This window comes from Ornithorhynchus anatinus, chromosome 1 (assembly GCF_004115215.2).
Source record: "Ornithorhynchus anatinus isolate Pmale09 chromosome 1, mOrnAna1.pri.v4, whole genome shotgun sequence".
Classification (NCBI taxonomy): domain Eukaryota; kingdom Metazoa; phylum Chordata; class Mammalia; order Monotremata; family Ornithorhynchidae; genus Ornithorhynchus; species Ornithorhynchus anatinus.
This window is the reverse complement of record NC_041728.1, coordinates 24,276,876-24,297,007: the sequence shown is the minus strand read 5'-3', so window position 1 is coordinate 24,297,007 and position 20,132 is coordinate 24,276,876. Positions and strand designations below refer to the sequence as shown.

The 20,132-nt window shown below is 43.8% G+C and overlaps 1 protein-coding gene across 4 annotated transcripts in view; it reads left to right on the top strand.

Moving 5' to 3' along the window:
* The window catches only part of CERT1 (ceramide transporter 1), a 101,370-nt gene extending 81,787 nt beyond the window's left edge, over nucleotides 1–19,583 (top strand). For all 4 annotated transcript variants that reach the window (XM_039911312.1, XM_039911310.1, XM_029072751.2 and 1 more), the window contains 7 exons: nucleotides 6,624–6,719; nucleotides 8,197–8,329; nucleotides 9,605–9,675; nucleotides 10,562–10,690; nucleotides 11,971–12,100; nucleotides 13,574–13,710; nucleotides 16,582–19,583. In XM_039911312.1, coding sequence (XP_039767246.1) covers nucleotides 6,624–6,719; nucleotides 8,197–8,329; nucleotides 9,605–9,675; nucleotides 10,562–10,690; nucleotides 11,971–12,100; nucleotides 13,574–13,701 — 687 coding nt within the window. In that variant the 3' untranslated portion in view covers nucleotides 13,702–13,710; nucleotides 16,582–19,583. The remainder of the gene's footprint in view (nucleotides 1–6,623; nucleotides 6,720–8,196; nucleotides 8,330–9,604; nucleotides 9,676–10,561; nucleotides 10,691–11,970; nucleotides 12,101–13,573; nucleotides 13,711–16,581) is intronic.
* Nucleotides 19,584–20,132: the final 549 nt, after the last annotated feature.

The following is a 20,132-nucleotide window of genomic DNA, read 5'->3' as shown; positions in this document are numbered from 1 at the left end:
CCACCTCCCAAGAGTGGCTGCCCCCAGGGGTCTGTTCTGAGCGTGGCGACTGCTACTTGCTAGATTTTCCACATTACAAGACGCGGCTCAGCAGCAACAAACTTTGCTGCTGCCATCATGCCCAGTTTTGTGTTCTTGGAAGAGTAAAATACAGTAGAGTTGGTAATAGTAATAATAATAATTGTGGTATTTGTTAAGCACTTAGTATGTGCCAGGCTCTGTACAAAGTTCTGGCGTAGTTTCAATTCAGTCATATTTACTGAGTACTTACTGTGTGCAGCGTACTGTAATGAGCCTTTGGGAGAGAACAATGCACAGTAAACAGAATAAGCTTATAGTCTAGAGGAGGGGAGACAGACATTAATATAAATAAATTATTGATATATACATAAGTACTGTGGAGCTGGGAGAGGGGAAGAAGTAAAGGGAGCAAGTCAGGGCGATGCAGAAGGAAATGGGAGAAGAGAAAGGGGGACGGAGGTGCTTAGAGATGGCCTCGTGGAGGAGATGGGTCTTCAGTAAGGCCTTGAAGCGAGGGAGAGTAATTGTCAGATTTGAGGAAGGAGGGCATTCCAGGCCAGAGGCAGGACTGGGGCGAGGGGTCATCAGCGAGATAGGCGAGATCGAGGCACAGTGAGAAGATTAGCATTAGAGAAGCAAAGCATGCTGACTGGGTTTTAATAGTAGAATAATGACATGAGGTAGGAGGGGACAAGGTGATTGAGTTCTTTTAAACCAATGGTGAGGAGTTTTTGTTTGTGGAGTGGGGTGACATGTCCTGAACATTTTTGTAGGCAAATTATCCAGGCAACAGAGTGAATTATGGACTGGAGTAGGGAGAGGCAGAAGGCTGGGAGGTCAGCAAGGAGGTTGATGCAGTAATCCAGGTGCGATAGGATGAGTGATTGTGTTAACATGGATAGAAGATAATTGGGTTGGACACGGTTCCTGTCCCACATTGGGCTCACAGTCTTAACCCCCATTTTACAGATGAGGTAACTGAGGCACAGAGAAGTTGTGACTTGCTCAAGGTGTCACAGCAGACAATTGGCAGAGCCAGTATTAGAACCCAGGTCCTTCTGACTCCCAGGCCTGTGCTGTATCCAGTAAACCATGCTGGCAGGCATCTCTCATTCTCTCATAGTCTCTCATATTCTCTCTCCTCTCCCCGCCACCCCCTACCCCCCAACCACCCAGACACATGAACACATATTCCTGATGTATCCTCCCTACCAAAATGAAAATCTTGAGTGGTTGGGCTCTTTTCAAGATTAGGATAATGTTTAAAAACTCAGGAGGAGGGTACAAAGATCTCAGAACTAGGAGTCCAAAGACCCAGGTTCTGATCCCAGCTCTGCCACTTCCTGCTGTGGGATCTTGGGCATGTCACAACTTCTCTGTGTTACAGTTTCTTCATCTTTAAAATGAGGATTAAGTATACATTCAATAGTATTTAATAATGATGGTATTTGTTAAGCGCTTACTATGTGCAGGGCACTGTTCTAAGCGCTGAGGTAGATACAGGGTAATCAGGTTGTCCTACGTGAGACTCACAGTTAATCCCCATTTTACAGATGAGGTAACTGAGGCACAGAGAAGTTAAGTGACTTGCCCACAGTCACACAGCTGACAAATGGCAGAGCCGGGAGTCGAACCCATGACCCCTGACTCCAAAGCCTAGACTTTTTCCACTGAGCCACACTGCTTCCCAGCGCTGCTTCCCAGCGCTTACTTACTAGTTACTATTTATTGAGCGCTTACTATGTGCAGAGCACTGTACTAAGTGCTTGGAATGTACAATTTGACGACAGATAGAGACAATCCCTGCCCATTGACAGGCTTACAGTCTAATCGACGGGCTTACAGTCTAATCGACGGACTTCTAATCGACTCTGCCCTCCCCTCTCTTAGACTGTGATCCCCATTGATTGGGGACTGTCCCCAGTCTGATTCTCTTGTATCTTCCCCAGGGGTTAGCACAGTGCTTGGCACATAGTAAGCACTTATTGAAGACCACAGTTATTGTCATTAAAAGCCACAGAACACAGCACCTTCTTTCTCTTTGATTCAGCCCTCAAGTCTCCGTAAGAAACCAGGGGAGTCATGAAGAAACCTTATTTTTAATATACCAGTGGATTTAAAAGCACAGTCCCTAGTGCTTACTTGCTTCAGGTTTACTGAACTGCAAATACTGTGAAGAGAGCCCACTCATACGTTTAGTGTTTTTATAAGTGTTAAGCAGATTTAGCTCCCCAAGGCATACATTACTTCAGTTTAAAAAGAAAAGTCCAAGTGACCATTGCTAACTTCTCAACTGTTTACTTCTAATCCCCACAGTAAATACTGCTGATAGAGCACTTTATCACCCACCTGAAATGATAGCATTAATAATTGGTATGTAAGTAGGGCTTTTGAATGTTTTACAGTTTCCTTATATGAATGAGAAACAGCATTGCCCAGGGAATACAGCACAGACTTGGGTTCTAATCCCAGTTTTGCCACTTGTCAACTGTGTGACCTTGGTCAAGGCACTTCACTTCTCTGGGCCTCAGTTACCTCATCTGTAAAATGGGGATTAAGACTGTGAGCTCTTTGTGGGACATGGACTGTGTCCAACCTGATTGGCTTGTATATACACCTCAGTGCTTTGTACTTTTTGACTGGCACATAATATATGCTTAACAAGCACCATTAAAAAAAAGGTATGGAATCTCTATTCAGTTGTTTATGGTATGTGTAATTCAGAAGGATCCGTTCCCTCATAAGCAAAATAAATCTCATTCCTCAAGTTTACAATTCACTTTTAATCTACTGAAAACTAAACCACTTCAGGGGCTGGTTGATAGGAAACACCTTTGATTATTTCTATTCATTTTTCCTAAAGGAACCTTAAATACCTTGGGAAAAAAATGTTCTCTTTATGAAGGATGCAGCTACTTTAATTAAACAAATAGACTTTTGCTCAAAGTTTTAAGTTAAAAGAAAAAAGTTTGGGTACTGTTTTCTTTACTTCTTCTAAGAATATATGTAGCAGACAGAATAGTTTAAGAAAAGGCTCAATTAAGGCATAAATGAGCTACAAAATAGGTTGCTATAAGAGAATGTTAAAAGAAGTAGAAAGATGTGTGAACGGCTAGCCCTGAGGACAGATGTTGTGTAGGGCAGCTGTCAATCCCACTGTTCGGCCTTGTTTTCCATGCCCCTTGAAGAGGCGGAGTTCGTGGTCGTCTGACTTTTCTAAACAGCCTCTCTGGAAATATATAATCTCATTTAGTTCTGTGAACAAAACTAATTCCTTGGTTGACACTGTACTGCATTTGGGTTCTTTTTAAGTGCACTGTAGTTTCTCTTGGTTTTTCTTTTGACAAGCCTGTATGTTTTAAAGCATGCTCTGTATGTGAATGCTTACATTTCTAAATTATGCACTGATTATTTTGGGCAGCAAATTTATGACTACATTCCTTCCCCCAGAAGCATAGTGGATAGTCCTTTACCTGCTAAAACTGTGAGAATCAGTACGTGTGTGTGTATGTATGTATGTATCTTAAAAACCTTTGCTTTAAAGGAACTTTAAAAACAATGTCTGGAAAAGTGAAGAAATTATCTTGGGCAAATAATCAGAATTTCACTGAAATATGTACATTTATACAAATGAATTCAGGGAAAGTTGGTATTTCTATTATTGGAATTTACACTTTCCTGTTGTTGACAGGGTGGTTTTTGACACTATTAAATTTCTTTTGGCATCAGGTTACTTTCAGCAAAAGGCATCATTCAGGATATTCACAACTCACAATTTTCATTCCTTTCTCAAGACTGAGAACTTTTTGGCAGTGTTGCCAGCTCACCATAAGATTCCATGAGTCCTATATTTCTGTAAATATTTTTTTTATTTTATTTTTTTAAAGTTCATTGCCCAGCAAGAGCAGATCTGCTACAAAGAAACCCCTGGAAAGCAGAGGAACCCTCAGCTTTGTTTTTGTACAACTCGCCTGCCCAAAAAAAAGCCCGTCAACAACCTCAGCCCCTCACTTTAGCATAAATCCCAGCTGGACCTAAATCTTGGGTCTCAGACTGCATCCAAGGCAGACCTAAAATATTAAAGCAGGCTCAGTCCTTTGTGTTGTGGATACCACGTGGTTAGCACCACAGTGCATTCCATGATGATGGAAAATGGCACTGCTAAAGTGTATTCTGGGACTTAGTTTCCATCCTAAAATGAGGAAGCCACTCTGTCCCCTAATTCTGATATTCAAGAAAGATTTTAAGTCCAACCCAGCCAGAGAATTGGTAAGGTGTGAAACCTGTAGAGTGATGACATCTCTCCTCCAGTCCTTCTCTAATTAATCTCTCCTCATACCGCTCCCTCTTAAGTAATAACTTAGGTAAATTACAATTTTGCACATTCACAATTGGAATTGGAGGGAGAGGTCAGTGATCCCAGGCCCAGTTTTGGCTAAGGAGATGAGAGGGGCACAGAGCTTCCCCCAGTCCTGCACACAGTAACCACACCAGGCTCTGGAGCAGTAACGGGCATCTGGAGTATAAACCCAGCCTGTGCCAGGGCAGTTTGCAGCAGGAGGTGGTGTTAAAAGGTGACCTGCCCCTTCACCCTTTTTTTAAAATGATATTTGTTAAGCACTATTTATTCTTGACTCTATTTATTCTTGACTCTATTTATTGCCATTGTTCTCGTCTGTCCGTCTCCCCCGATTAGACTGTAAGCCCGTCAAACGGCAGGGACTGTCTCTATCTGTTGCCGACTTGTTCATTCCAAGGCTTAGTACAGTGCTCTGCACATAGTAAGTGCTCAATAAATACTATTGAATGAATGAATGAATGCCCAGGTCTGTTAAGCACTAAGGTGGATACAAGATGATCAGGGTGACATAGTCCATGGCCCACATGGGGCTCACAGTCTTAATCCCCATTTTTACAAATGAGGTAACTGAGGCACACAGAAATGAAGTGACTTGCCCAAGGTCACCCAGCAGACAAGTGGCAGAGTAGAGAGAGATTAGAACCCAAGTCCTTCTAACTCCCGTGCCCGTGTTCTGTCAGGCTTCGCTGCCCGAGTGCAGTGTTCTCTTCTGAGGCTGCCATATCCTAGGTCTGGGGTCCTACTGGAAAATAACCATCCCCTGGAGCTGGGGAGCCCCTGGATCTCCACAGATTGCTCTAGACCAAGCCGACAGTGCTGCTTCTTGTCAGGAACCTCAGCTCTGAAGTAGGTGGGGGTGGCCATGGTGGCAATAAAGAGTTGGGGCCCCTTCTCCCCACACACTAGCAGAAGTGAGGTGGCACTTGAGACCCGGCTCTAACAGCCTGGACATTCTTGTTCCAACAATTCTAACCTTCCAGGCTCCAGGAAAATGGAAAAATGGAGTTTAGGGTAGCTCAACACTGCACAGTGACCATTCTTAGAACAGTGCTCCGTGCTTAGAACAGTGCTTGGCATATAGTAAGCGCTTAACAAATACCATTATTATTATTATTCTAGACAGTGAGCTCATTGAAAGCAGGGAATGTTTCTATTGATGTAGTGTACTCTACCAAGTGCTTTGTACAGGACTTTGCACACAGTAAGTGCTCAGTGAATACGATCGATTGAATGAATGAATGCAGCCTCTAAGACGGGCTCATTGTGTTGATATATTTATTTTTCTTTATGTGACATGGATTATAGAATTTCCAAATAAGACTTTAAATCAGTAGCTTCAGTGTCTGTCGAGGTCTTGTGGTGTATGTCTGGGCTTTGTATTTTTAATTGTAAAAAACAGAAGCGCTTGTAAAGCCACACTTATGAGGTATTCTGAAGTCTAGAAAATGACTCTGTGGATGTAGTTTCTAAATAATCACACATAAACAACACAATACAAAAAAGTTGAAAATAGAACTTACGTAGTAGTATTTACTTAACCCCCTTTAGTGCAGTGGACTGTACTAAATACATAGAAAGAACAGAATAAGCAAGTGACACGGTCCCTGTCCTCCTGGGGAACGCCTGCCCCTCATACAGTTGAAGATAGATGCTTTGGGTTTGTTTACTTGAGAAAGAACTTCCAGAGGGAATATGGAACATTTCTCCCCTCAACCTCTCTTTCCTTCCTTGGAAATCTCTCTACGTTATGTCCTGCATTTCTTCCAGCCCTGAGGTGAACTTGAGGGATAGATGACCCTTTGAAGCCCCTTTCTGATCAGTATTTATATCATTTAGGAGTGGGGCTAGAGAAGAGTGAAATAGAGCAGAAAAGTTTAGGGTCATTTTTGTATGTGTTTTTTTTTGTTTTGAGAGAAAACATTTTCTTTGTTCTTGTCTTTAAAGCTCGGTGAGCCTGGGCTAAGAGAGTTCTTTGAGACAGGAGTCAGTTCAATAATACTGACACTAATAATTTTCCTTTAATTTTTCTCTCTTCACCCCTGTCGTATTCACTAACCAAAGACTCGGAATGTGGACTAAATACTAAACTAGAAAATCTACTAACTCCGGCTCCAGTAGCCCAGATCTCTATAGAACATCCTATTCTTCACTTCCCACCAGTTACAGAAAATTCTCTTTCAGAGTCTGGATGTTTGCTCTTAATGCAGTTCTTAATTCTTACAGCATATCTCTTTCTTTGAAGGTTGAGGAGATGATGCAGAACCACATGACTTACTCTTTACAAGACGTAGGTGGGGATGCCAACTGGCAGTTGGTGGTAGAAGAAGGAGAAATGAAGGTAACTTCGATTGTGTATCTTACCTATCAGTTTTCAGTGCAGTGTTGTGTTGACTCTACTTCTGTTTTACAAGTTTTCATTTCAAGGAAACCTACATATTAACTAGTATATGTTTATGAAAAATTAGCTCCTACTGTGAATGGTGTATACTTTCCATGCATGATTTAATCTCTCCACTTGAGTATTTAGAATGGGTAGGTATTGTAAAAGGAGTTGCATAAAACTAGCAGGAGCTAGATGAGAAATATGAACCATGAAATTTGAACCGTGTACTCTGTCACTAGCCAGATTGATGAAGTGTAAGGAGTATCAATCAGTCAATCATATTTATTGAATGCTTGCTGTGTGCAGGGCACTGTATTAAGCTCTTGGGAGAGTACACTATAACAGAGTTGGTAAACATTCCCTGCCCACGGTGAGTTTACAGTCTAAAGGGGAAGACGGACATTAGTATAAATAAATTAAATACAGATATGTACACATAAGTGCAGTGGAGCCGACAGAATGGTGCAGATCCAAGTGCAAGGGCAATGGAGAAAGGAATGGGAGAAGAGAAAATTGGAGAAGACTTGGTGGGGAAGATGTGCTTTTAAAAGGGATATGAAGGTGGGAAGAACAATGGTCTGACGGATATGAAGAGGGAGGGTATTCCAGACCAGAGGCAGGACCTGGGCTAGGCGTTGGCGGTGAGAGACGAGATCAAAGTGTAGTGAGTAGTAATAGCTATTAAGTGCGATGTGCACAGCACTGTACACTCAGTGCCAAGAAAGAATACACAGGTGGGAATTAGATATCGCCCCTGGCCCTCAGGGGCTCACTCTTTTTAAATTTTTTTTTAATTAATATTTAAGCACTTGTGACAGGCACTTTACTAAGGGCTGAGATAGATACATGATAATCAGGTTGGACACAGTCCCTGTCCCACACAGGGCTCAAAATCTTAATCCCCATTATACAGATGAAGTAATTGAGTCACAGGAAAATTAAATGATTTGCCCAGTGTTACACAGCAGATGCATAGCAGAGTCGCATTTAGAACCCAGGTCCTCTAATTCCCAGGCCCATACTCTTTCCACTAGGCCACACTGCTTCTCTAAAGAATGTTTTAAATTCAAAAGAACTAACCTGTAGAAGTCCAAAGTTGTCCTAGACTTACAATTCCTCTCCCAGAATGATGAATTCTGTTGTGTTTTTTGGTTCTTGGAAAACTAAACATTTAGAATATCCGATCTTATAACTGGCTTGCCTCAAGCTCACAGTCTGGCTAATGTATGTTGTTGCAGTGCTAACTGCCCTAAACAGATTACACTGCAACAAAAATGAAAAAGTAAATCACTCTGGAGTCTGTTTGGTTTAAATCATTCCCTAATTAAGTAGTTGGTGTGAATTTGATGCAGTTATCTTGATTTTGTTCCCCCATGTTTTGGTGCGTTTGCTTTGAAAGTGGAGTCTCAGAACTGACGTAGATTTCCCCTAGGTTTACCGAAGGGAGGTAGAGGAAAATGGAATTGTTCTGGATCCTTTGAAAGCTACTCATGCCGTGAAAGGAGTAACGGGACATGAGGTCTGCAATTACTTCTGGAATGTCGACGTTCGCAATGACTGGGAAAGTAAGAAATTGCATTTTACCAATGATGTCTGCCTGGTTCATTATTTGATTTCTGGATTCAGCAACGTGTTCATTCAGCAACGTGTAATAGTAATGATGGTATTTGTTAAGCGCTTACTATGTTCCAGGCACTATACTGAGCACTGGGTTGGCTATACAAGCAGATTGAGTTGGACACAATCCCTGTCCCATGTGGGACTCACAGTCTCAATCCCCATGTAAAGATGAGGGAACTGAGGCCCAGAGGAGTGAATTGACTTCCACAAGGTCACACAGCAGACAAGTGGTGGAACTGAGATTAGAACCCATGACCTGACTCCCAAGCCCATGGTCTCTCCACTACGCCATGCTGCTTGTGGGAGTGTTGAAAAACAGCTAGAGAATTACCTGAATCTGACTCTTGTTTTCTGAGGTTCATAGTGATGGATGTTTTTAAAGGTGTGTCTAGGTACAGCACAGGGGCAAGCTCTTCAGAATTTCCCCAGGGGCAGTAGCCCTTTTCAACTGACCAAACACAGCTATGGAGGTCGGGTTTAGACAGTGAGTCGAGCATAAAAATAATGATGGCATTTGTTAAGCGCTTACTATGTGCAAAGCATTGTTCTAAGCACTGGAGAGGATACAAGGTGATCAGGTTGTCCCACATGGGGCTCAGTCTTAATCCCCATTTTACAGATGAGGTAACTGAGGCACAGAGAAGCTAAGTGACTTGCCCAAAGTCACACAGCTGACAAGCGGCTGAGCTGGGATTTGAACCCATGACCTCTCTGACTCCCAAGCCTGTGCTCCTTCCATTGAGCCACGCTACTTCTCTTTATTATTACTAAGTAATCAAATCAGGGCCTAGCTAAGCTGTATTACCTGCCACTGGCAATGGAGTCCTGTTTTCCCATATAACTGTCACTAATGTACTGATGACGCCACCCAGAGCCATTCTCCCCTTCAGATTGACTTCCTTGAATAGTTTTATTTGGGCGGAGGCACGGGAGGCATCCTTGAAAAGGAGCGTCCTGTTTGTAGTAGTTCTTTGTTTGGTGCCTTTGAACACCTCTATTGATTCTTCAGTAGAAAATTAGCTATGATTTGTCCAACTGTCCTAGGGGAAGGGTCTGGAAGGACGGTGTCCTTAAGATCCAAAAAGGTACTTAAGGCCAGAAATGAGAGAGGCACGTAGTCATTAGGGCCAGTTTAGTTGACTATTGATCCCATCGTGTTAGGTGAAAGGAGAAATGGACCAGCTCCGAGGCCGATTTGATTCTAGTTCTCTCTCTTTCAGCAACCATAGAAAACTTCCATGTGGTGGAAACGTTATCAGATAATGCGATCATTGTTTATCAGACGCACAAGGTAATCCTTTCATTTTTCATCTCTTCAGTGTATTACCCCAAAGAATTCCAATAGACTTGTCACATCCCTCATAATCTGTACACAGTACATAAATTACTTCGAGTATATTCTAACAACTTAGTGATATTTTTTGAGGGCTACCTGGGCGCAGGACACTGTACTAAAAGCTTAACAGCCTTCAACAACTCTGTCAAGCAGTTTAGGAGGAAATTAAATGCTGCTAGGGACCCAAGTCATTAATAATTCATTAATGAGAGGTGTCCTGGTCAGAGGGAGGCAAAAGAAATCAGAGAGAAAATGTGGTTGGAGGCGTGGTCAGATGTAAATATGTATTTCCCTGCTCTAGCTCAAGCGAGAACCAACAGTAGGGTAAAAATGACCAGAAAATCCACTTACCAGGCCAACTATGATGATCATCAAATCAGGATTAGACTTTATGTTGCATCCTGGAAGCCAGATAAACATCTGGGGAGAGCTGAAGCCGAGAGTCCTTTGTGTCCAAAACTGGAAAAGGGATTTGTGAAATTATCACATTCCTCTTCTTAATGAGCAGGTGGTAGACAAAATGGAGAGAGCTAGATATGAGTAAGCAACCAAGGTGAATATAAAGCTGGAGAGACGGCTGAGAAAAGAGAGCTAGGATATGCCCTAACTTCGTGAAGCTATAAACTCAGGTCTTTCTCTCTTGCATCTTCACAGTGGTTCTCTTTTATAATCTCTTCTTCTGCCAGGCTTTTATTTCTGAATAATGTGCCTCTTGCATATTTAAAGAGCCAAACCCTTTACTATTTAACCATTTTTTATGTCTTTTCTCTGGTAATTCTATGTTCATAACCAGAAAGGTAATTATTTTAGATTTTCAGAATATTACGTTTTTCCTCTACAGAGAGTTTGGCCTGCTTCTCAGCGTGATGTATTGTACCTCTCTGCTATTCGGAAGATACCAGCATTAACTGAAAATGACCCGGAAACTTGGATTGTCTGTAATTTTTCTGTGGATCACGACAGTGCACCTGTAAGTTCTGCCTTTCTTTAATAACCACTGGAAAGGAAAGCAGCATTGTGTTCCTGGCTCTGAGGCTGCCATTGTTATCAAGTCCCTATTGAGAAACCTTTGTAAAGCACTCATAATATTCCTCTAGGTGATTTTTTTGAAGGGGGTGGAGATAGGCTGGGGGGCCTTAGAGATCATTCTGGGGAAGCATCGGGCCACCCCAACAGCAGTTTCAGCTAGTTAGAACCAGAAATGGACTGTGACACCTATTAAATTAGGTGATAAAATGGGTGTCCTTGGCAAATGAGCAGGGACTTGTTACTGCCCTGCTCCTTTCACCCAGTTCCCTTGGTCCCTCGAGGCCTAAGAAGGTTGAAGATCCTTTCTTCCTGCCTCCTCCACTTCTTCCCTTGCTGTCCACTTCTCTCACTTTTGGGAAAGTTCGTTGACTGACATTTTTGGCCGCCACCCCCGCTTAAAAAAAATATGGTATTTGTTAGGCACTTACTATGTGCCAGGCACTGTACTAAGCTCTGGGGTAGACACAAGCTAATCAGGTTGGACACAGCCCCTGTCCCACCTAGGGCTCAGAATCTTAATCCTCTTGTTAAGGACAGCTTTGTTTCAGCTCCCATTAGCCTATGATGGTCTCTGGAGCCCCAAGTAGAGCTGCTTATCCTGCTCCCCTGAGCCGGGGTTGGGTAGGAGATAGGAGAAGGGGGTACTTCAAGTGGAGTTACCTGCCTGGGGCTTAAGTCACTTGGTGAGTGAGGGGAGCCTGGGCATGAGGGTCTACTGCCTGGAGACGATGCCCCTTCCATCCTACTCTGTTCCTTTTATTCCCTTGTCCAGCACAAGAAGGCAGAAGACTGGATGAGGCTGAGAGAGACCGCCACTGACTCATTTCTCACTCCCAAATTCCCCCTCGTAATATTTGGAAACTTGTGTCCGGCCTTATCCGGGCCCCTCCTACCTAGCATTACTCCTCCAATGGATGTGCAGGAGCTTGAGACCCTGAGTGAAGGCACCCTGATTGTGAAGGGAATATACGGAAACATAAGTATGTGGTATTTGTTTCAGAGAGAGAAAATCCAGTAGTTGCAAAATTGATCTCTAAGGCATCCAGTGCGTTAGGGGCAGGCAGTGGTTCTGCTCATTCTCTTGTGTTAGACTCTCCCAAATGCTTCGTACAGTGCTCTGCACATAGTAAGCGCTCAGTAAACGCCATTGATGGCTGGATTGAATACACAGAATTTAAACAAGGTTTGAACATTTTGTTTTTTGTTGGGTTTTTTTGGCAGCTAAATAACCGATGTGTCCGTGCCAAGATAAATATAGCTATGATCTGCCAAACCTTGGTGAGCCCACCGGAGGGAAACCAGGAGATAAGCAGAGACAATATTCTATGCAAGATCACTTATGTAGCCAATGGTATGTATGGATTTTTAATAGCTGTGATGTTGTTTGACTGATAAGATGACATTTGAGGTAGTACTTGGATTGTAACAAATAGAACATGTTTGCCGACTCTTCAAGATATTAACCATGTTCTAATGATAAAGAGGGAATAATAACGGGAAAAGATGGGCAGGTTTCCTCCTGCCATTTCTCAGTCTTATTGTTTTCAGGAAGGATGGTTACTACATCTTTGACTTTTGATAGTCCTCCCTTGGGCAATCCCTTGGTTCAGAACCCTGTTTCTGATGATATAAAACGAGAGCAGCATGTTCCCAGAACAATTTCTTGATTTGGAATTTGTCCAGTACCCCATAGCACCTAGCATCCCTTAGGGTAGACCTATTAACTAAATTTTCTGCATGTAGACCTATTTGGGATTATAAATTCAAGGGGTTTGCCAAAAATAATCTAGTAAAATTTGAACATAGGTTTGGCAATTCAGTGTTACTCCCCAGAAAAGCCAGATCTGTGTTGTGATTTCTGGACTCTGGTGGGAACCATCATAAAGCACCCATACGACTAGGGAAAAATTGACTCTATGAGCCAAGGGGTGCTGGTCAGTGTGATGCCTTTTTGACATCACCCCTTCCATCTGGATGATCTTTAAGAAGCAAAGAGCAGTGCTTCAGGACCCAGCACTGGGCGTCAAGGCTTAGCTGATGACGAGAGGGACTGACAGCAGATGCTGACACTTGAGGGAGAGGGATGGGGACGGGGGGAGGTGATGCGGAGAGAGAGAAGCCAAGTTTCGATCTGGGTGGTCAGAGGGCAGCCCTGGACAGTCATACCTGGGCAGGTTGTGGGAGGTTGGATTGTTCCAGGTGAACTTTAGCAGGGGTGGTTCATGGACACGGAGTCCTGACTGGGTGCAGGACACAGTGTGCTGTTCTCACTCCAACACCTGCCCAGGCCTGCTCACATGGTGTAAGAGTAGCCACCAACCCCACTGAAATTGTGTCAGATTAATAGGCTTGAAATAGCTAGTTGATCAGGCTCTTTCTGGAGCAACTCATGTGCACAGAGCACTTGGCTCATCAGTGGGAGAGAATCCCGCCATCCTTTTCGTGTATGAGTAGATGGAGGTCTTTGTGCCAGAGTAGTCTGTGGAGTTATTAGAAAGTAAATGTATCCAGATGTGCTGTGCTAACTGGCAACCAAGGGCTCCTTTCAGTCTGCTTGAGCAACTTGACCGGATTTGAGGGGGCATTTGCTTGGGCCTGCCATAGGGTTTTGGGGATTATACGAAAACATCGTGGTATGTAAAGAATGAAAGTTTCCATAGTGTTGATCATGCAAATTGATGATTCTCTACCTCCATTTCTCCAAGCCTAATAGCAGTAAGTAAACCAGGGTTGGTCAGTTAAGTAAATAGTTCCTGTTCAACTGGCATCCATGGCCCTAACCCTGCTCAGAATTAACTTTTTTTTTTCTCCCCATCTCATCTAGTGAACCCCGGAGGATGGGCGCCAGCTTCAGTGTTGAGGGCAGTGGCAAAGCGAGAGTACCCCAAGTTTCTAAAGCGCTTCACGTCGTACGTCCAAGAAAAAACTGCAGGAAAACCTATTCTATTCTAGTGCTGCCAGGTATACTTGGACCTTGTGGTTCTTTTATTTATTTTTTTACATGGTATTTAAGCACTTACTATGGCTCTGGCACCATCCCAAGTGCTGGGTTAGATATAAGCTGATCAGCTTCCATTCCTTTGCTCACATTGTTCCCCCACCTTGGTACTTCTTCCCTCCCTCCCCGCATCAGACAGACCCAAGCTCTTCCCATGTTCAAAACTGCATTTTAATCCCTTCCTCCACCTCCACCAAACTTTCCATAACTATAATAATTATGATATTTGTTAAGCACTTACTTTGTGCCAAGCACTGTTCTAAGCACTGAGGTATATGCAAGGTAATCAGGTGGGACATAGTCCCTGTGGGACAGGGGCCTCATAGTCTTAATCCACATTTTACAGAGGAGAGAACTGAGGCACAGAGAAGTTAAGTGACTTGCCTTAAGACACACAACAGACACCTAGCGGATGCAACAGGACATGTTTCCCCTTTCCTCAGGAAACTCCAGTCACTGCCCATCCACCTCGGCATCCAGCAAAAACTCCTCACCATTGGCTTTAAAGTATTCTTCACCTCGCCCCCTCCTCCCTTACCTCACTACTTTCCTACTACAACCCAGCCCGCACATTTTGCTCTTCTAATGCTAACCTTATTACTGTACCTTGATCTCGTCTATCTTGCTGCCAACCCCTTACCCACATCCTCCCTCTGGCCTGGAATGCCTGCCCTCCTCAAATCTGACAGACAGTTACTCTCCCCTCCTTCAGAGCCTTATTGAAGGCTCATCTCCAAGAGGCCTTCCCAGACTAAACCCCCCTTTCCTCTTCTCTCACTCCCTTCGGCATCACCCTGACTTGCTCCCTTTATTCATCCCCCCTCCCAGCCCTACAGGACTTATGTCCATATCTGTAATTTGTTTATATTGGTGACTCTCTCCCCCCCTCTGAACTGTGAGCGTGTCGTGAGCAGGGAATGTGTCCATTTATTGTTACATAGAAGTCTCTCAAGCACTTAGTACAGTCCTCTGCACACGGTAAGCGCTCAGTAAATATGACTGAACGGATGAACGAAGGTAGTGGAGCCGATATTAGAACCCAGGTTATCTGATTCCCAAGCCTGTCCTTTCCACGAGACCACGTTGGTTCTTTTTAATGAACAGAGTGCCTTACAGTGAACCATATGAACCTCTGCAAGTAATTCTGGGAGGAAGGGTGACTCCAAACCAATCAAATGGTTTCCTCCATTGTCCAGCTCATAGCCTGCCAGGGCAGAGAACTGCCTGCAGTTTCTATCCATCCCCTTGAAACTCTGGAGGATCTGTGCAGTCAGTGGGCTGCTTGAATTCAAATGCTATATAGCTGATAGCCCATACTATAATTATTTCATGTCTTGACTTAATTTATTGTTGAACTGAAGCCACTAAAGCAATGGGTGAAGGGAGATTGGCCTTGACAGATCACGGCACGAGTCTTTTGATACTGATGAATCTAAACGTTCTGCTTTTGCCAAGAGTTAGGTTAACTGGTGATGCCAGATGGGCTCCCACTGTAATTATGTAGACCAGCCTGTTTCTTGATCCTGTGCCCTCAAGGATCAATGCTGGACCTGCTTGTTCTCAGAGCCTTCTGTGTTTAGGAGTTGAAGCCTGTAGCTGGCCGTGCTACTGCCAGGCTGTTGGCGGCTCTGCCTGTAATCTGGGGAAGTCGAACTCTACAAGTGTAGCTCACTGGCTGCTCTCTCTGACCCTCTCGGTTGTCCTTCCCTCTGGGGCTCATCACTCCATCAGGTCTTTAGGCTTCTGCTGGGTAGTTCCCAAGGACTTCTACCCAGCAAGTCAGGGCCTTGATTCAGGAGGAGAGGTCCTGGTGATAAGACTTACCACCTTGGGCTTCAATCTGGCCAAAAAACCCACTTTCAGCACACCAGAGTGGCTTTTGGCTTCTAGCTTATTTCAAAGCCGAACACTATGATAGGCCTCCAACCTGGGTGTGGGAGGGCTGATAATGCGTGGATGTGTGTCATTGAAACTTGGGGCTGGTGGATGGCCATGTGGGGAGGAAACACCAGCAAAGGAGAAATTCTAAGTAAGGGTCAGGTGGGGATCGAGAGGGAGTAGCGTTAACGTGGGACCATGGACTGCAAAGATTGTGGCCGGGAGCAAAATTCTGAACTGTGTGCAGTCTCGTTCAATCTGAAACTTTCCCAGCCCATGACAATTGGGAAATATTTGCAGTCCTCAGCCCTCCTTGGAGTGGATGGAACAATCAATCTTAAGGACAACCTTAAGGAAAGTGTTGTGATGAGTGTAGAATGCTACTTTTGTGCAAGACTGCAGAGAGACTTGCCATTTCACACCCCTTTTAAGGCTTGTTCATTTTAATCAGTCATTCAGTAGTATTAAGCACTTCGTGTGCAGAACTCTGTACTAAGCGGTATAACAGAATTGGTTGAGATGTTCCCTGCCTTTACAGTCTACAGAGGGAGACAGACATTAAATTATGGATATATGTCCTTGAATGCCGAGGGTGGGGTGAATGTCACGTGCTTGAAGGGTACGGCTCCAAGTACGTAGATGATGCAGAAGGGAGAGGAAGCAGGGGAAATAAGGGCTTAATTGAGAAAGGCCTCTTGGAGGAGATGGTATTTTAGTAAGGCTTTGAAGGTGGAGAGGGTGGTATTTTTGAGAGAAAATTCTTGTTAGACTTCAGATCACCACCACTCATTCCCCACCTGGTAGGTAAGGAAGGTTCTGAAGGAATGCGGATCAGATGTAGGAAGCCTTTCCAATAGTTAAATGCTTCCCCCCCAAACCCCCACACCTGAAATGCTGAAAGGCATAGGACTTGCCGGCCCATTGCCCAGTGTTTAAAATCATTGTGCTCTCTGCAGCAGCGGAAGCAAGGCTGTGTGAACGTTCCAGGCTGGAGGACCAGACCCCAACCAGCGCTCCCAGCGGGAACGAAGGATCGACAGCCTTTTTTTGCGGCCCGAGCCCTCGGCTTCGTGTCCCAAAATGAAGAAGTAGCGCAATACCGTCAAGCTGATCGTCTAACACTAGCTTTCTCCTGCTAGCACGCCTTGCTCTGTGTAGAACCATAAATACATGTGTTGATACATGTATAAGGCTAGGTTTTTTATTTTTTTGCTCTAGAGGTGGAGGAAAAAAAAAAACCCAACAACTTTAGATCACAACTTTTGGGGGTCAGTGCTTTCATTTTCAGAAATTTGTAAAGCAGTTCATTTACTCTGGTCCTGCTTAAGATCTCCACAAGATAAGTTTTGTGTGCCTTGTGTGTCATCCAAGAAGGTACACGGCGCTTATGTGCTTTCAAAGCACAGAGCAGCTGGCTTGGTGGTTGGTTTTAAAAAAATTTTTTTTTCAAGCCTGCAGTAAATTCTAGGTGACCAGGACATTCCTGGTGCTGTCTTGTGTAGCCCGAGAGCTTGTTGCTGGCTTCTCTAAAGAATCATTTTGTTCTGTAAAATGCCTCTTTACTAACCGAGGGCTATCCGAAACCCACAGCTTCACCTTTTCTATGGTCTTCCTCCTGTGACGAACATGGTTTCTGATGGAGGAAGCTGCAGAAAGCTTTATTTCTCCCTGCCCACCCCCGCCCCCCAGATATCTTTATATTTCTATTATATATTTTAATTGTGACCTTTGAGCTGCAGATTTCTGTTGTCGCTGCTTTGAACAAAGTGGCTCTTTCCACGTGGGCTCGGCACAAGCTAGCGGGGATCGTCCAGGCTGCACGGGCTGCCTTCTGGGAATTGAGCTCATGTTTTCTGGAATCGCACCGAGATTCCCAGCTCTTCATTGGAGCAGTCAGCCTGGAAGAAACTGAAGAACACATTCCCATCTAAGTGCCCTGGCCCTTTATCTGTATCACTTCAAGATGCCGTGGGAGGTTTGTGTAGAAAATGAGTCTTTTTTGACCATTTGCCTCTCTTGGAAAGGTCCCCTTTATTGCAGTGAGCATTTGAAACGTAGAAGATCTGCCTTCTCTTCAGTGGAAGTTCTCCGTCAGCCATAAGGCTGAGAGTGCGGGCGGAGGAAGAGTCATCCCTGGCTACTCAGATTTTCTTGTAGCTTTTCAAACTCTGACGAAGAGTCGTGCAGAAACATTTCTGGGTCTCACTAGAAACAAAGTCCAGCCCCACTTTTTTTTTTCCTTTTTTGTAAAGCCAAGAATCATGTAGATGAAACTGCCTTGTATATATTTCATACATTATAATGGATCCTTGATGTTAAATGAAAGATGGTAATCAAATGACAGGATTAAATCTCCAAGATCCTGGAAGCGAATTACTTGTATCAGACATAGTGGTATTTATTATTCTGTATAAAGAAAGAGAGATGCTTCTATAAACAAATGCTTACATAACATGCACGCAGATTTCATGCTCCATGCAAACTTCTATTTTTTAATTTTCCTTCCTCTAAATGATGTGCATGGAATATGCCTTATTACGGATGAATGCTGTTCATGATTTGCATATATGGAAAAGTGCCTCTGCGGTGGTAATGCTGGTCAGGCAAAGGAAACAAATTATTTTATCCGTTTACTTCGTCAACGGTTATCATTTGTATAACGATGGTTTAAAACGGGAAAGTTGTGGACCTCAGACGGGTCTCATCTTCACAAGCATCGAGAAAACGGATTTGTTCTCCATGGCCACTGATGGGGAACATGAAGAAAAGGCTTATTTGCCCAGAATAGAAAAGTTACTCTGCCACTCCTGAGAACCATTGTGAACACAGGCAAGTAGCTGTTTCTGAATTTAATTGGGTAGTTTTATTTTACGAAGGTAGGGAAGGTTTACAAAGCAGTATGTGGATCTTAATAATATTAGTTGAGTTTGCACTAAATGTGTTGTACTTTTGCAATTTATTCTGTATATAAAACAATTACACTAAAGATTCTATTTGTAAAAAAGATACATTTTACTTTTTGATTTAGTGCACTGGCACTTCACTGGCACCCTCCCTGCCCACTCAGAGTTGGATGGGACTTTGGGAATATGGGAAGAGTTCCAAATTGTCAGGATTGGAACCAGTCATTTTGGCCAGCATTCAGAGAAAGCTACCAAGATGTTTTCCTAAGGCTGATTTCCAACATACCGTGAGAATCCATTCTGCCCTCTCTACCCAAATACTTTCTCCTGCTTCTCCAAAAGTTAACTTCATAATGTCTATCCTCCTCTTTCTCTCTCCCCTCCCTTCCCCTCACCCCCAACCGATTTCTCATTGTTCTCTACCCGGTTCTCTCTCATGCTCTTGTTTTTTAATGAGTTTAAGAATTCTGTAGTTTTTCAAACTACTGATGAAGTGGAAACCTAGTTAGGGTGCAGAACAAGAGGACACTAGCCACGTTTTTCCTGGGTCTCCGGACTCTGAGTGCTTCGGGGCAGGAGACTAGGAAGAACTGGAGCAGAAGCAACATGTGCGCACTTCTGTGCCTTTCGTTTTGTCAGTTTCCCCAAACTAATTGCATATTTTTCCATGGTGTTGACATTAATTTCTGAGGGAGGAAATTTCTCAATCTTATTCCTTTTATCTCACTGAACCAAGCTGGCTCTCCCGTGAAGCTGTGCTGGTTCTCTTGAAGCTAATCCATTTGCCCAGTTGAAACCTTTCACCGATATTTTTGTCAGCAATTGTACAGATGAAAAAGCTGTTTTTGGATTGTCCTACAAACTCAAAAACATAATCATATTTTCAAGTATCTTGAGAGTGTGTAGAGTGTAACTGTTTGTTCAATGATTAGCTTTATGATCCTGATGATGTCAAAAAATATATTAAGAAGTTGGATCTTCCATGTTACAATCACAAATGGAAAACCAGTATTTAAAGTGAAAAAGTATTAAAAATATTATGGATAAATGTAAAATGTGCTCTTGGCTTTCTTTCAGTAGACCGAAAATTTCCGAAGGCTAAAAAAGACAAATCCAAGGAATGAGTATCCTTAATAACTTTGTTGACCAGTTGAGGGGCCAGGTTGAGTTGAGTGGGTGAAATTGGAAGGGGGACCTGACCCTTCCTGCCCCCCGCCCCCACCCCAAGAGGCGTGGTCAGTGTGGGGGTGGGACCTAGGCCAAATTGGACATCTCGGGGGTTGGTTTTAAAATTGCCTGCTGAAATGGGCAATTTCTTCCGACTGGGTGTCAGTATTACAGGAGGGCAGAAGCGCCGTGCCCTGGGGCACCGTTGTCTTCTGGAAAAGCCGTCTGGGTTCACCACAGATCAATGGTAGGGAGACCCTGGGCACGTGCAGCTCAGGACTGAACTCCTACCTTAACTGGGCAGGGTTAGAGAAGCAGTGTGGCATAGTGGGTAGAGCGCTGGCCTGGGAGTCAGAAGGTCCTGGAATCTAATCCCGGCTCTGTCACTTGTCTGTATGACCTTGGACAAGTCACTTCTTTGTGCCTCTGTAAAATAG